The sequence below is a fragment of the Gallinula chloropus genome, assembly GCF_964237585.1.
Source record: "Gallinula chloropus genome assembly, chromosome: 1".
Lineage (NCBI taxonomy): Eukaryota > Metazoa > Chordata > Aves > Gruiformes > Rallidae > Gallinula > Gallinula chloropus.
This window is the reverse complement of record NC_140085.1, coordinates 205,905,876-205,919,426: the sequence shown is the minus strand read 5'-3', so window position 1 is coordinate 205,919,426 and position 13,551 is coordinate 205,905,876. Positions and strand designations below refer to the sequence as shown.

General features: G+C 44.0%; 1 protein-coding gene across 1 annotated transcript; it reads left to right on the top strand.

Moving 5' to 3' along the window:
• Window positions 1-646: 646 nt before the first annotated feature.
• POGLUT3 (protein O-glucosyltransferase 3) lies at window positions 647-13,344 on the top strand (the record flags this gene model as incomplete). Its single annotated transcript, XM_084273868.1, has 8 exons — window positions 647-854; window positions 6,246-6,443; window positions 7,861-8,147; window positions 9,049-9,265; window positions 9,982-10,178; window positions 10,592-10,786; window positions 11,774-11,878; window positions 12,814-13,344. The coding sequence occupies 8 exons, from the start codon at window positions 647-649 to the stop codon at window positions 12,937-12,939; spliced, it is 1,533 nt and encodes a 510-aa protein (XP_084129994.1). The 3' UTR covers window positions 12,940-13,344.
• Between the last annotated feature and the right edge of the window lie 207 nt (window positions 13,345-13,551).

The following is a 13,551-nucleotide window of genomic DNA, read 5'->3' as shown; positions in this document are numbered from 1 at the left end:
CCGCTCCCGAGCCACCGGTAACGCCTGGAGCCCAGAGACCGGGCACAAAGCAGCGCAGCGCCCGGCACACGGCCGGGCCTGGGGCTCGCTCTTCGCTCCCACACCAGGCCCCTCCGTTCTCCCCAGCTCCGAAGGCGCACACCCCCGGCAGCGGGAGTCGGTGCGTCCTCTCCTCCCTCCACGGCCCCAGCCCAGTGACGAGGCCGGCCCCAACACACCGCACACAGCCGCAGCGGGCAGCCCTCGTTCCCCCTACTCCTTTCTGCGGCCCGTGGGACCTCTGCGGCGTTGGCCGATGCGGGCTGGCTGAGCCCCGCGGGCAGGGCAGGGCAGGGCCAGACACACACGGGCTTTCCTGGGGAAGGGGCTCACTGCCTGGTGGGACGGCCCGTGCTCCGCGGCTCGCCGATGGAAGAGGCGAAGGAGGAGTGGCGGCACCGCTGGATCCAGCCCCGCGGGGCCAGCCCGGCCCTTCCCTTCCCGCACCGCCCCCTTCCAGCACTGCCCGGCCCCGGCGGGCCGCCCTGCGGGGCGGGGAGCAGGCGGCGGCCGCCCGCGGGGAGCGGGCGCGGGGCTGCGCAGGCCCGGAGGAGGCCCCGGCCCCCCGCTCCGAGCGGACGCGCTGGCACGGCTGGGCGGCGGGGCCATGGGGAGCCGCGGGCTTCTGCCGTTGCTGCCGCTGCTGGGCGCCGCGTTGCCGCTGCTGCGGCCGGCGGAGTCTGCGAACCCCGTTAGCGCCGAGCGGAGCCTGGCGTGGGGCCCTGGGCTGGACGCGGGGCTCACCCTGCCCGTGCGGTACTTCTACATCCAGGCGGTCAGCCCGGCCGGACGCAACTTCTCCCGCTCCCCGCCAGGTACCGTGCGTGTGCTCCCGGGCGGGAGGGGGGCGGGACGGAGACCCTGCCCGCGGCGGCCAGGTCCTCGGAGTCGCCGGTCCGAGCTGCCCACCCCCTCCTCTTCCCCCTTACCTTCTCCCCTTCCCCCTCTCTTGCCGACCACTTCGTGTGCCCGGCCCTCGGCTCCTCAGCATCCCGCCCGGGACACGCAGGTCCGGTGGCGAGCGGAGCACATGGTCAGTCCCTCCTTTCTTCTGGTAGAGCGGAGTGAGGAATGCCTCCTTCCCTTCAGCTCTGCATCCCACCCATCGCCGCCTCTAAGCAGTATGTGGTTTACATCAACACATCAGCGAGCTCAAAATAAACCAGTGCTCCCGCAGCTAGTGGATGTAAAGAAACTTTAAAAAAATGGATGTAAAAAAAAGAGTTGGGCTTGATGATCCCTATGGGTCCCTTCCAACCCAGGGCATTCTGTGGTTCTGTTCTGTGAAATCCCAGCGTTGGTGTAATTATCTTTAGTGCTGCACACACACCAGTTGCTTAATATGTCTCTGTGAGCACAGCACTCTGGGCTCCGTTATCCCTGATACTCTGTTAAGAAGGAACAATTTTTATCTCTTATTCACTCAGCTCAGGCCCAAACCATCCCGTGACACTTCTCCTGAGGGTGGGGACTGGGTTTTGTTCTCGCAGGCCTGCGATGCTGCCAGTCAGCTGTTCGCTGCTGCGAGCTCATTCCACACTCTCGCTCTACAACAGTAGTTTTAATTGAGGATAAAAACAACTTCTGCCCTGCAGATTTCATAGTGAAGATAACCCTGAGATAAGGGCCCAGTGAAAACCCAGTTGCTAATTCATATAGGGTAGAGCTGGTTATGTTCCTCTGTATTCTTTACTATTCACAGAGACAGTGCTGAGGGGATATCTGCCAAGGATGCACGACCTCTCTGTGACCTGTAGTTAGAAGGCTGCTGCTTGTGAAATGAAAGAACAGGCATCTGTTGTACAGGTTATGTCCTCGGTCTGACAGAACCCCAGATGCTGCAGGTCTGGGCTTTGTCCAGCTGCCATCACACCTTGGTGCTGGCCTGCAGCGCGGTGTTGTCACTGCACTGAAGAAAGCAACTGTGCGCTCGCTGCCCGTGAAGCTGAGGATGATTCCAGCCATGCAGGGAGAGCCGTGGGCTCAAACAACAGGTTGCTGTAGGTGAAAAGGTGTGAAGCTCAGCTGGAGTCTCATCCAAGTTTAAATCCTCCAAGATAAACTGATAGGGTGTGGGTACCAAGCCCCTAGTTTTGACCTCGGGGGGGGGTGTTGGGGTATGTTAGTGTTTATATGAATAAATCCCACCTCTTTGGAATGTGTCCAGGTCCTGCTGCCATCTGGCCCACAGTGGTCTCCATCCATACCGTGACATTCTGCAGCCTCCAAACCAAGGCAGCACAATTTAGCAGTACAGGTGATCATATTCCAGTGCCTGAGCCTGTTTAACATACTCCTGTAGACAGGGGCTATAAATTTCAATGCTCAAACTATTTTAAATGTTCAGATTATATTTGTAAAGTGTCTGTAAGGATTACAATTAACAGCATTTATTAAGGCCCTGCTTTCTGATAGAAACTAAATACATCTCCAAATGTCCCTGCTGGGCTAGCAAAAGTTATCAGCTCCCCTGCACAAACCAGAGCACTGCATCAGCTCAGTTAAGGCTTTCCATTTGTAAAATTCGTCCTCATCTATTAATTCTGTTTTGTGTGGATTAGAATTCCAGTCAAGCAGGCCAGTATTTACTGGTGTCCAGTGTGAAAGTTACGTAGGACAATTTTCAATACAGATGAGTTTTCTGAGTGTCAAGCCTAATCACCAGAATTAACGTACCCCGTTGCACACCACACAATAATTTTGACCTACAGGCTGTAACTCTTTGACCCATCTTCTTCAGGAATATGTCAGACCAGGCAGAATTCACTCTCACTAGAAAAAAATGCTCAAATGTTAAAAAAAAAATCACTGCTGAAAAGATAGAAGTTACTTCTAATATAAACTGCAGAATTTTTTTCTTTGAAACTTTGTTCCCCTGTTCCTTCTTTTCTGCTAGGTTTTCCCCTAGATTTAACAGCTGCCCATCTTGTCTTTATGTATGACTGACCACGAAGAAGTCATCTGTTAACCGTTTTTCAGATGATTTACATGGAATCCTAGAATAGGTTGGGTTGGAAGGAACCTCAGAGACAATCTAGTTCCAACACCCTGCCAGGGGCAAGGACACCCTCCATTAGACCAGGTTGCCCAATATACTCTGCTAATGAGTATTTTCAAGGGTTCTGGGAGGTTTTAGCACATACTTTCAAAGAGAAGTGTCACAGCACTCCCAGCACTCAGCTCAGTGCAGCGAGACAGAGCGGATCTCGGTGCCGCTCACCTGCCACACTGCAGGACCTCCCGTCGGGGCTTTTGTTGACCATGGTGGCCAGGCCTCTGTGTCGGTCACATGCAACTCCCTACCACCACCTGTATTTCTTTGTTCCTCTTCAGAGTCTCTGAACAGTGGCTTCACTCTGGTGAAGAGCAGATACTTGTGTCATAAAAATATGGATCACATGAGAGGAAATTAATAAGGCGCTGGCCCAGCTGTCTCAGACCTGGGTATGTGGCCCTTCTCATTTAATGAAACTCTTTCCAAGTCCCAACCATGGGAGCTGAAGTATTTGCAGCATCATTCTAGTTGGAATTTATTAATTTTCTCAGTAATACAAATCCAAGAGAAGTCTAATTCCATCAGAATCATTATGTGAAAATTAAAATAGTCTCCTCCTTCTGAAGAGGGGATCTTTCCCTCTTGCCTTCTCAGCTGATATTCAAGGGTTGCCTCTCCTAGTTCAAGAGCGATCCATCCCTACCAGCAGGAAATCCAAGACAGCAGGAGGCCTGTGGGAGTGAAGAGGGAGCTTCTGACTAAACCCAGAAGAAGGAAGTGTGTAAGAGGTGGTAGCAGGGACAGGTGACCCAGGAGAAACATAGAAATCCTGTCTCACTGTGGAAGGATAGGGTTAAGAAAGCCAAAGCTGATGGACGTTGGATCTGAACTGAAATTCATTGTTTCTCAGAACTTCCTTTGATGCCTATAATTCTTGTGTTATCAGACAGAAGCTTTAAAGCAAACATCTTCTCTGTAATAGGTAATGGCATTTTGGAAAAAGAACTGCCTTGGGACACCTTTGACGCAACAAATACCAGAATGCATCAGGGGGGGTTAAGCAGTCATGGTCACCTCCCCTGAAGGCTGTTGAAATGCTGTGTATGCCACTTGTGATTTTTCATGTCCTTTTGTTGCAGATTTATAGAAGGGGAAGAGAGTTGCAAAAGTATTCCTCTGCAATTTCTTTGTTCTTACTATCCTGCTAGTGACAGCAGGGCACAGGAGACTGAGCAGACCTTTGGATTAAAGGTCAATTTATGGTCTATCATTATACAGCCATTCTTACATTATCATTTTATATCTACTTTATGCCAGCTTGAAAGGTAGTCAGTAGCTAGATGTCAGAAATATATGAAGGGAGCAAAACTTTACTATTATGCCTCTTTTCTGGTGGTGGCTCTGTTTGCAGATACACCAAAACAAGTTGAGGACCTCCCAGATTGGGAGCCAATCTGAATCAGTTCTACTTGCATAAATCCCAGCTGTAGAGATCCCAAGCTGTGACGGTCTCAGATCTAAACCAATGTACAATGCACAGAAATTATTCCAGAGATTGTCTATTAGCATGGCTTGAGCTATACTTATAATTGCCTAAGGACATGTCAGCACCGCTAATGTGTCTTCAGCCTACCACCTCAGCAAGAAGGCACACTCCTTGTTCCTCTGAAAAAAAGAAGTACTGTTTATCTGGAACAGCCTTAACATTCCCCTGCTTCTCCAAAGTTAGAAGTGCACTTTGGAAATCATTCTGGGCTGATACGTAAACAAATGAGGGCGTCTCATGATAGATCTGCCAGCTACTGAGGATGATACTCTGCATTCCTTGGTGGGAGTGCTGCTTGCCAGACTGGCATTCCAAGAAGGAATGAATGCTTGCTTCATTTTACTTCTTCAGTATGTTGTCAAATGAAGGTATTCTGACTTGCCTTCTGCCTTCTTTAGCGGGCATGAACTTTGAATAGAAAAAAAGTGTGGGCTGCTGGCAAACAATCCATTTTATATTCTTATATTGGAACACAAGAAGGGGCATGTTCATCCCTGAGAGATTCTTCTGCTCACAATGACCATATGCTTCTTGACTGAGGGATCGACTGACAACAATATCTAGAAGAATCCGAGTTGCTCAGGGTAACTATTCTCTCTGTGAAGAGCCATAACACATCAGGAAATAGATGCCTGAAGTCATAATGATTCTGCTTAGTTTAGTCTGGAGATTCTTGCATGGTAGTTGAATCCAGCTTCAAGATCCAGTGCTCAAAGGAAGACATGATTGATCGTTAGATGACAGTTGTACTGAGCCTGTCAGTGTGTTTATTTGTTGATGCACAGGATGTGAAAATAAGGATTGTATAGAATTAACTGTAACATCTCAACCAGTTAGTGCTGTTGGAGCACATTAGCTTTGTAGTTACACCTGGATTTCTTTTCAGTTTCATTTCTTGTGGTAACATTCGTTACATTTGGTTTGCAATGCTGAGACTGTGCCATTTCATGAGTACTCTGCCCACCTCTTTTCTGAGAACAAAGTTGTGTCAGAAATTACAGGGATACAACAGGTCTATGTTTATACATACTTGTGTTGTCCACAAAATATTCCCTGCCCAGTTAAAAAGTCACAGTGTGGTAATGATGAAATGCTGGTGATCTTTAAGCACGGGTCAGACAGATGTCCAGGAAACATCTCTGCTATCATTCTCTTATCCCTGCTTTTCAGTAGCTGGGACTTAAAATTTGCAAGACAGTCAGCTGCAGCCCCAAGGTGAACAATTTGTATCTGACTCCTGCATGTTGCAACTGCCTTCCTACAAGCTGGCAAGTATTCTTTTCTCCTCTTATTTTAACTTGGGTTCCTGTCTGTCTTATTCTCAAGGAAATGATTGTTCCTCACAGCATTAACCTGAAAATTTAGCATTGAACCTAAACTTTGCTTCAAAATACTGTTGGCCTTTCCTTCTGTCTTGTAACCATTATTTAACATTTTATCTCCATCTGCAGGTTTTCCTTTCATTAGGAATGTGATGATCAAGAAAATCTATCCTTCCATCATTGGAAATTAATTTTAGCAACTTGGTGTAATTAAAAAATTTCTAATGCAGTTAAATTCAATACCATGGACTTAATCCAGTAGAGTTTGCTCTCACCTTTATTTCATATATGTGATTCCAGTAGCTTAAAGTGCTTTTCTCTCTTTTTATTTTCCTCTTTTCAGGAAGCACACAGTTTAAAGTGGTAATTAAAGCACTTTCTCCCAAGGAAGTCACTAGAATTTACACTCCTCGTCCTTTGGATAGAAATGATGGCACGTTCCTCATGCGGTATCGGATGTACGGGAGTGTCAGAAAAGGGTTAAAAATTGAGATACTTTATGGTGATCAGCATGTAGCTCAGTCTCCTTATATTTTGAAAGGTAAGGGTATTTTTTTTTTCCTAGTTAATGTAATGTGTGCTGGTAGCTACAGAAGTGCTCCAGACCAATTTACTGCTAGGGGAAGAGGTGGGAAATTAGAGGTTGGTTTGCCCTAGTTCATGTAGTCTCTTCACAGATGTTCTCCTAATACAGAGAAGTAAGCACTGACAATCTCTATATGTTGCCAAGTTACAGGACCTAGATACGTGAGCACATGGATCCTGACATTAAGGTGATGTGTCTGGACAACCTTCTTACATAAGGAAATGGATCTCTTCAGATTTGGCAGGGAATAAGAGAGCAATGCTTGTTTTTTTTACTGTTTTCAATCAAATATTGACTTAAACATTGTCTTATTTTTATCTAAAGTAGAAAATATTACCTGAAAAAACAGGGAGTTTGTGTTGTTCCCAACATTCTACAGTTCAAATGCCTGGCATTTCTGTACAGGCTGAGCCTTCATACTCATGAAGACAGTATTTCTTAAACCAAGCAAAATTTAACTTCCTTTCCATTAGCCCAGTTTAATTCTGTGCAGGCCTATACTATGGAAAGGCTATTTCAAAGCAGGGAAAACAAGGCAAATTATGCCCTCATTCCACATGTGCTTCTTTAACTTCCTTCTCTTCCTATCAAATGGACTGCTGTTTAGCAAAGAAAAATAGAATAGAAGGCTACTTCTCTGGAGAGTCTTTCAGTTCACCACTACTTTTTCTAACCAGAATTTGCTCATGTTTTGTTGTTCGGGGGGTTTGGGGTGACTTTTTGAGATTTTTTTTTAAAAATGTTGTAAATATAAACTTGGTAATGTCATCAAACTGAAATGAAAGTGCCCTGAGTCCTCAAGGTTGTAGTGTGCCTTCTTTTTTTCTGGAGCCCATTTGCCAGCAGCCACGAAACTATGACACAGGACAGAACCTGTTTGGATTAGAAGTCCATGAAATAAGGGCTTGTTTTCACGCTCTGTGAGGCTCTTGCTTATACCTAAGCTCTCTGCTTCAAAAGGACAGAAAGAACAGCTGATTAGACATAAAACACCTTATGCCAGAGGTAAAGACTGCTGTGTCAAAGTTCTGAATGCAATACCCAAGCTTTGCCAGGTAAGGATGGTTAGAGCAATTCTGAATACCCTACCTGACTGGCAGATTGCACAGTAACAGAGCTTCATTTTGCAGGTGAAGTCTACCTTGATAGCAAAAGATCTATTACTTTGATTTCTGAAGAGTAGAATGTTGCTGCTTTCCTAGTTACACCACTAACCCCCAGAATGTTAAAGGGAGGATGATTTCCCTTTAGAAAACTTGGAATAAAAACTGTCAAGCCACTGTAATGGATACATTTATATGCCCGTGTGTTTGGGGAATTGGGATTGATGCAGAATCAACAAATACAGACTCCAGTGCTTTGTTTTCTGCAGGACCAGTTTATCATGAATACTGTGACTGTCCCGAAGAAGACCCTGAGATCTGGCAGAACATTATGTCGTGTCCATCCCAAGACCCTCAGATTACAAAGGACTTCATGTCTTTTCCCACCATTGACCTTCAGCGAATGCTTAAGGAAATCCCAACAAAGTTCAGTCAAACAAGAGGTGCTATTGTTCATTACACTCTTCTCAATAATCACGTCTACCGTCGCTCCCTAGGGAAGTATACAGACTTCAAAATGTTCTCTGACGAAATGTTCCTGTCACTGGCCAGAAAGGTATCAGTTTCCATCATTTAAGACTATGAAGTCACGTTCTAATATGACAATGCTGCCATTTGTTGTTGTATCTTCAGATCTGTAATTCCTCAAGTAACATTTGACTTCTGCTTCTTCAAGATGATGACAGTGTCTCTTTGGGTGGGCACTGAGCTTGATGGTAATGAAATTGCTAGGAAACCTGGAGGGGCAAAGGCTCGACTCTGATAGCCTTTTCTGGCCTCTGAGAGTGTTCTTTCCATACCTGCCTGTGGGGCAGAAACTTGAAATTCATACCTTAAATCTCTTATCTGATAGGTTTATTGACTCTGCATGATAGAAGGGAACTGAGGAATATGAGAGTGACAACAGCTTCTTTTGTGTCCAGTTCTGGGCTCTCTGGTATAAAAAGGACAGGGATCTCCTGGAGAAAGTCCAGAGAAGGGCTATGAAGATGATTAAGGGCCTCGAACATCTCCCTTGTGAGGAAAGGCTGAGTGAGCTGGGACTGTTCAGCCTGGAGAAGAGAAGACTAAGGGGGGACCTAATTAATGTTTATAAATATCTTAAGTATGGGATGCAGTGGAAATTGGCCAGCCCCTTTTCAGTGGTCTGTGGAGACAGGACAAGGGGCAATGGCTGCAAGTTGGAGCACAGGAAGTTCCGCACCAACATGTGGAAGAACTTTTCCCCAGTGAGGGTGACAGAGCCCTGGGACAGGCTGCCCAGGGGGGTTGTGGAGTCTCCATCTCCGGAGATATTCAAGACCCGTCTGGACGCCTGTCTGTGCAATGTGAGCTGGGGAGCTGCTTTGGCAGGGGGGTTGGACCTGATGATCTCTCGAGGTCCTTCAACCCCTACAATTCTGTGATTCTGTGATTCTGTCTCAGTGTCTATTATCCTTTCTTGGCTATACATTTAGGTTCGTCTTCCTGATGTGGAGTTTTATCTTAATGTTGGAGATTGGCCAGTTGAGTATCGGAAGGCTAATGATACACCTGGTCCTATACCTGTCATTTCATGGTGTGGTTCTGTGGATTCAAGAGATATAGTCCTTCCAACGTATGATGTAACCCACTCAACACTCGAAACCTTACGTGGAGTCACGAATGATCTCCTTTCTATTCAAGGAAATACAGGTAAATTAGAAAACAGGGGTTAAAAATAAATAAATTGTCGATTCCATCAAAGAATTAAGTTCTATTCAAATAACATTTTGAGGTCTTCAGTTAACAAGTGCCTTGGGAGATCTCAATATAAGCAAGCTGGTCCTTATAAACTCTGAACACTTTGAATACTGCTACCAAGCAAGTGTTTAATAAGGATTTAAAGATAAAGTGTAAGAGTAAGTTTACAATAATGGTGAATTTTAACTTATCCAGAAGATACCTACTGTGACCTGTCAAAAGAGAAGTCAATATAATTAAAAGGCCTTTCTCCTCAAAGACCAAACTAAATTGTTGGGTAACAGAAGTGGATTTCACTAAGGAAATTTTGGTTGTTGTGGCAGGCTTTATGGATGAAGAATTACTTTAATTATTAGTATTTTACTGACATAATTTGATTATCTAGCTTTCAAGATATTTCAAGTGATTTAAGTATAAACTTGTGTGGAAAAGCAATTCTCTGATTTTCCTTTTGTAAGTGACTCAGAGTCTCATCCCAAAATTCAAGCCCAAAGTGGGAGTTTAAACCCTATGATTACTAAGAGATTATGGATTCAGTACGAGATCATGCCTGGTTTACCATGTCTCTGACTGTAATGCCACTGTGATGGCAAGTTCCTTATTTGCACTAAACAAATCACAAACATGTCATTACTGTTTGCTTTTACCTTCTCACTCAACGCTCACAGGCCCGTTCTGGGACAACAAAACTGAGCGAGCTTTATTTAGAGGTCGAGACAGCCGAGAAGAACGTCTCCATCTTGTCAAGTTATCCAAGGAAAATCCAGAACTACTTGATGCTGGAATAACAGGATATTTCTTCTTCAGAGAAAAAGAGAAAGAGCTGGGCAAGGTTCAGCTGATGGGCTTCTTTGACTTCTTTAAGGTACCAAGCAAATCACAGTCTTGGATTAATTTTGCTGGCAAGTTCTCAACAGCTGAAAAGACAAGATTTACTTTTGCTAACTCCATTCAGTAAACAAAATAGTTACATTACACTAGGGATACTGCTCCATGCAGGGTAGACAGACCACCTGTGATCAAAGTCATAGTGGGATACACTTCTAAAGAAAGCCACTATTTTTTCATGGAATCTCTTAGAAACTGTTCTTGGAGATTTTTAGGGGGTTTTAATAGATTGAGAAATTTGATCTCTCACCATCAGGGATTTTATTTATTTGGGGTAGATACAAGAGCAATGGACATAATCTTGCCTGTGAATGTAATCTTTATACAGTCAGTGTTCCTATTCTGATGCAAAATGTTTCACCTTTCTTTTCTTCTGTATTCATATTGTAGTACAAATACCAAGTGAATGTAGATGGGACTGTAGCAGCTTACAGGTTCCCTTACCTCTTGCTGGGTGACAGCCTAGTATTGAAGCAAGATTCCCAGTACTATGAGCACTTTTATGTTGGATTAAAACCTTGGAAACATTACGTTCCAGTTAAGAGAAACTTAGAGGACTTGCTAGAGAAAATAAAATGGGCAAAGGTAAGTTCCATTACAAATTGAAGTTTCAAGTGGTAGACATGTAAACCAGTTATCTTAATACTCCCTTTTTTGTATTTCCACATACATACCTTTCATGAACTCTTATGGAGATCCTAGGAGAAAGGAAGTGTATTTTGTTGTTAGTGTAAGATGGGGAGGCCTTAATTCAAGTAACTATCTCTATTTGGGGACATTCTTAAGAAATCATTATAGGTATGTACAGAAGTGTTTCATGTGTCAGAGCCTTAGCATACTGACTAATGCAGGTGATTTTCAGAGAAACACCCAGAATCCTAGATACTACTTAATTAATTCTATCACTTTTTTTAAGGTCCTCACTAAACCAGAAGTCATTGCATGTTCTGTCTGAATGCACTGCTCTGTACCATGCTCACAATGAGAAAGGCTGGGATTCTGTAACCAGACACAGCAGTATAACTGTGTGATTGCAAACAGCATTTGTGCTTAAAGCGTAGCTATTAGGTCAAAAACATAGGAGAAGCTTCTGTTCTGAGACTACTGTAGCTCTTCATAGAGGGTCAGATAAGAATACTAAAAGCTTTGAAATACAGACCTAAAAAAACTTGAGACTAAGTACACAAATTCCAGGAGAGCCCTTTTCAAAAGGAAGACACTGAATTGGATTGCGTAGGAGAGGACAACATCTGTGGCTTAGTTTCTGTGAAAGTATGTCTGGGAGATGTCAGACCTCATTTTGAAGAGGCTTGTGGCTTGCTGAGTTTTCAAAATCATACAGTTACCCACAAAAGTAGTTAGTGATAGCCCTAAGGTAGCAGTTGTGACCATAAAAGCAATCCAGTATTTTTTTTAAATCTGCAATTTAAGGTGAGCCTTTGCCATCTACCTGTAACTGCACATAAACTCAGGGATTTGAATAGCCCCTTTAATAAAACTTCTAGTGCCAGCCAGGCTTTGAGTAACTCACTGACTGCTCTATTATTTGTTCGTTTCATCTCCATTTTCCAGGAAAATGATGAAGAAGCAAGAAAAATTGCTAAAGAAGGACAATTAATGGCAAGAGAATTACTTCAGCCTCACAGGCTTTACTGCTACTATTACAAAGTGCTCCAGGTTAGTACAACAGATCACTTGACTACTTTCCCCCACCTGCTACTGATGCTACAAATTTCATTCTCAGTCCTTACTTAGATCAGTAGCAGACATGGTTCATATAATGCATAGGAGATCAGTGTGAAAAGCTTTGCTAAAACTTGCTTCATCATTAAAGAGGTGACCTGAGACAATAGCTGTCTTACAGAATCAGAGTTTATGGTTTTTTTCCCCTATCCCCAGAGTCAGACCCATTTTCAGTGTCACTTGGTATGTTGTTTCCAATAGACATAGCTGATGTCTACACAACGTTCTTCCTTTTCATAGAATTGCAGACTGGTTTGAGTTGGAAGGGACCACAGAGGTCATCTAGTTCCAAACCCCCTGCCCTTTCCAGCCCCCCTCTCCTTTTCCCCTTCATGCTTATATTCCTTCATGATCTACTCCACTGTATTCTGTAACAATGAATGCATGGAAAGGAAATTCTGGCAGTGTGGCTAGCAGAGTGGTAAGGGGTGAAGTCATTGCTTCCCTGGGAGATGCAAATCTCCAATGAAAGATGTTTCTGTCCTCTGAAAGTATTCATTTCTTTTTCCTGTTTTTCTGTGCAGAGTTAGATCCCAGCTTCAGCAGCCATGGGTTGACACAAAGTTTGGAACTGTTCAGTGTTCAAATATGACAGCATTACCTGCATAAAGTGGTTAGAGGCACAAATAATGACAATATTCAAATTACCATTAATAACAGGACAGGGGGAAACATTAAAGGAGGTTTTCAGAGGCAGTGTAGCCTATTAGAAGGTGTGTTATAGAAGCACCTTGTAAACAGTTTGTAAACAATGACATAAGGAGTGTGGATAAAGGCAAGCTTGTGAGTGGAAGGGAGGAGGAAAACTCTGTTTCATGAATTATATGTTGGTGGTTATAGCATTCTTAAATGTTGTTTACATATTTCAGAAATATGCCGAACGCCAAGCCAGCAAACCTGAAATACGGGATGGAATGGAACTCGTACCTCAGCCTGATGACAGAGACTCAGTATGCAGCTGCCACAGGAAAAAGCCTTTAAGGGAAGATCTATAACTGTACCGGATGGAGAAAATCACCCACTTACAATGCAAGAATTTAAATAGGAATTAAGCTGTGAAATCTAAAGACACTTAAGCACTAGCAAACATTCTTAGTTATGTATTCTTGTATTTACATACCCTTTTTCACACTGACTCTGAGCAACGACGTTGGTTCCCACAGTTTCGTCTCCGTGAGCACCAGCAGACAGATACTGAGCCTGTAATGGGGAGCGTCTAGGGGATTTGTTTGATGTACTACATCATCAGGAAGAAGAGTGTGGTGCTGCTTGTGTTCCAGCTGGGACCTAGTTACCTAAGTTTTATGAGGAACCAGTAATCCACAAAAGATCTTCCATGAGTCAGTGCATGTTATTCTAAAGGAGTATTTGCAACATACTAGAACAGTGTTATGATTTCTCCATAAAATTCACCTCTGTGTTAGATTGTTTCTTGTACACAAAACAATTTTCTAACTAGACAAAGAAAATGAATATTTGAAATTTACAGATACAAAATCTGGTGATGCTTTGAGATTATGTTGTGGTCTGTGAACAGAGAACATGATATAATACCAATTTCAGAGGAAAATTAGGAGGAGGGGGAGAGATCAGAGTAGTATTTTTAT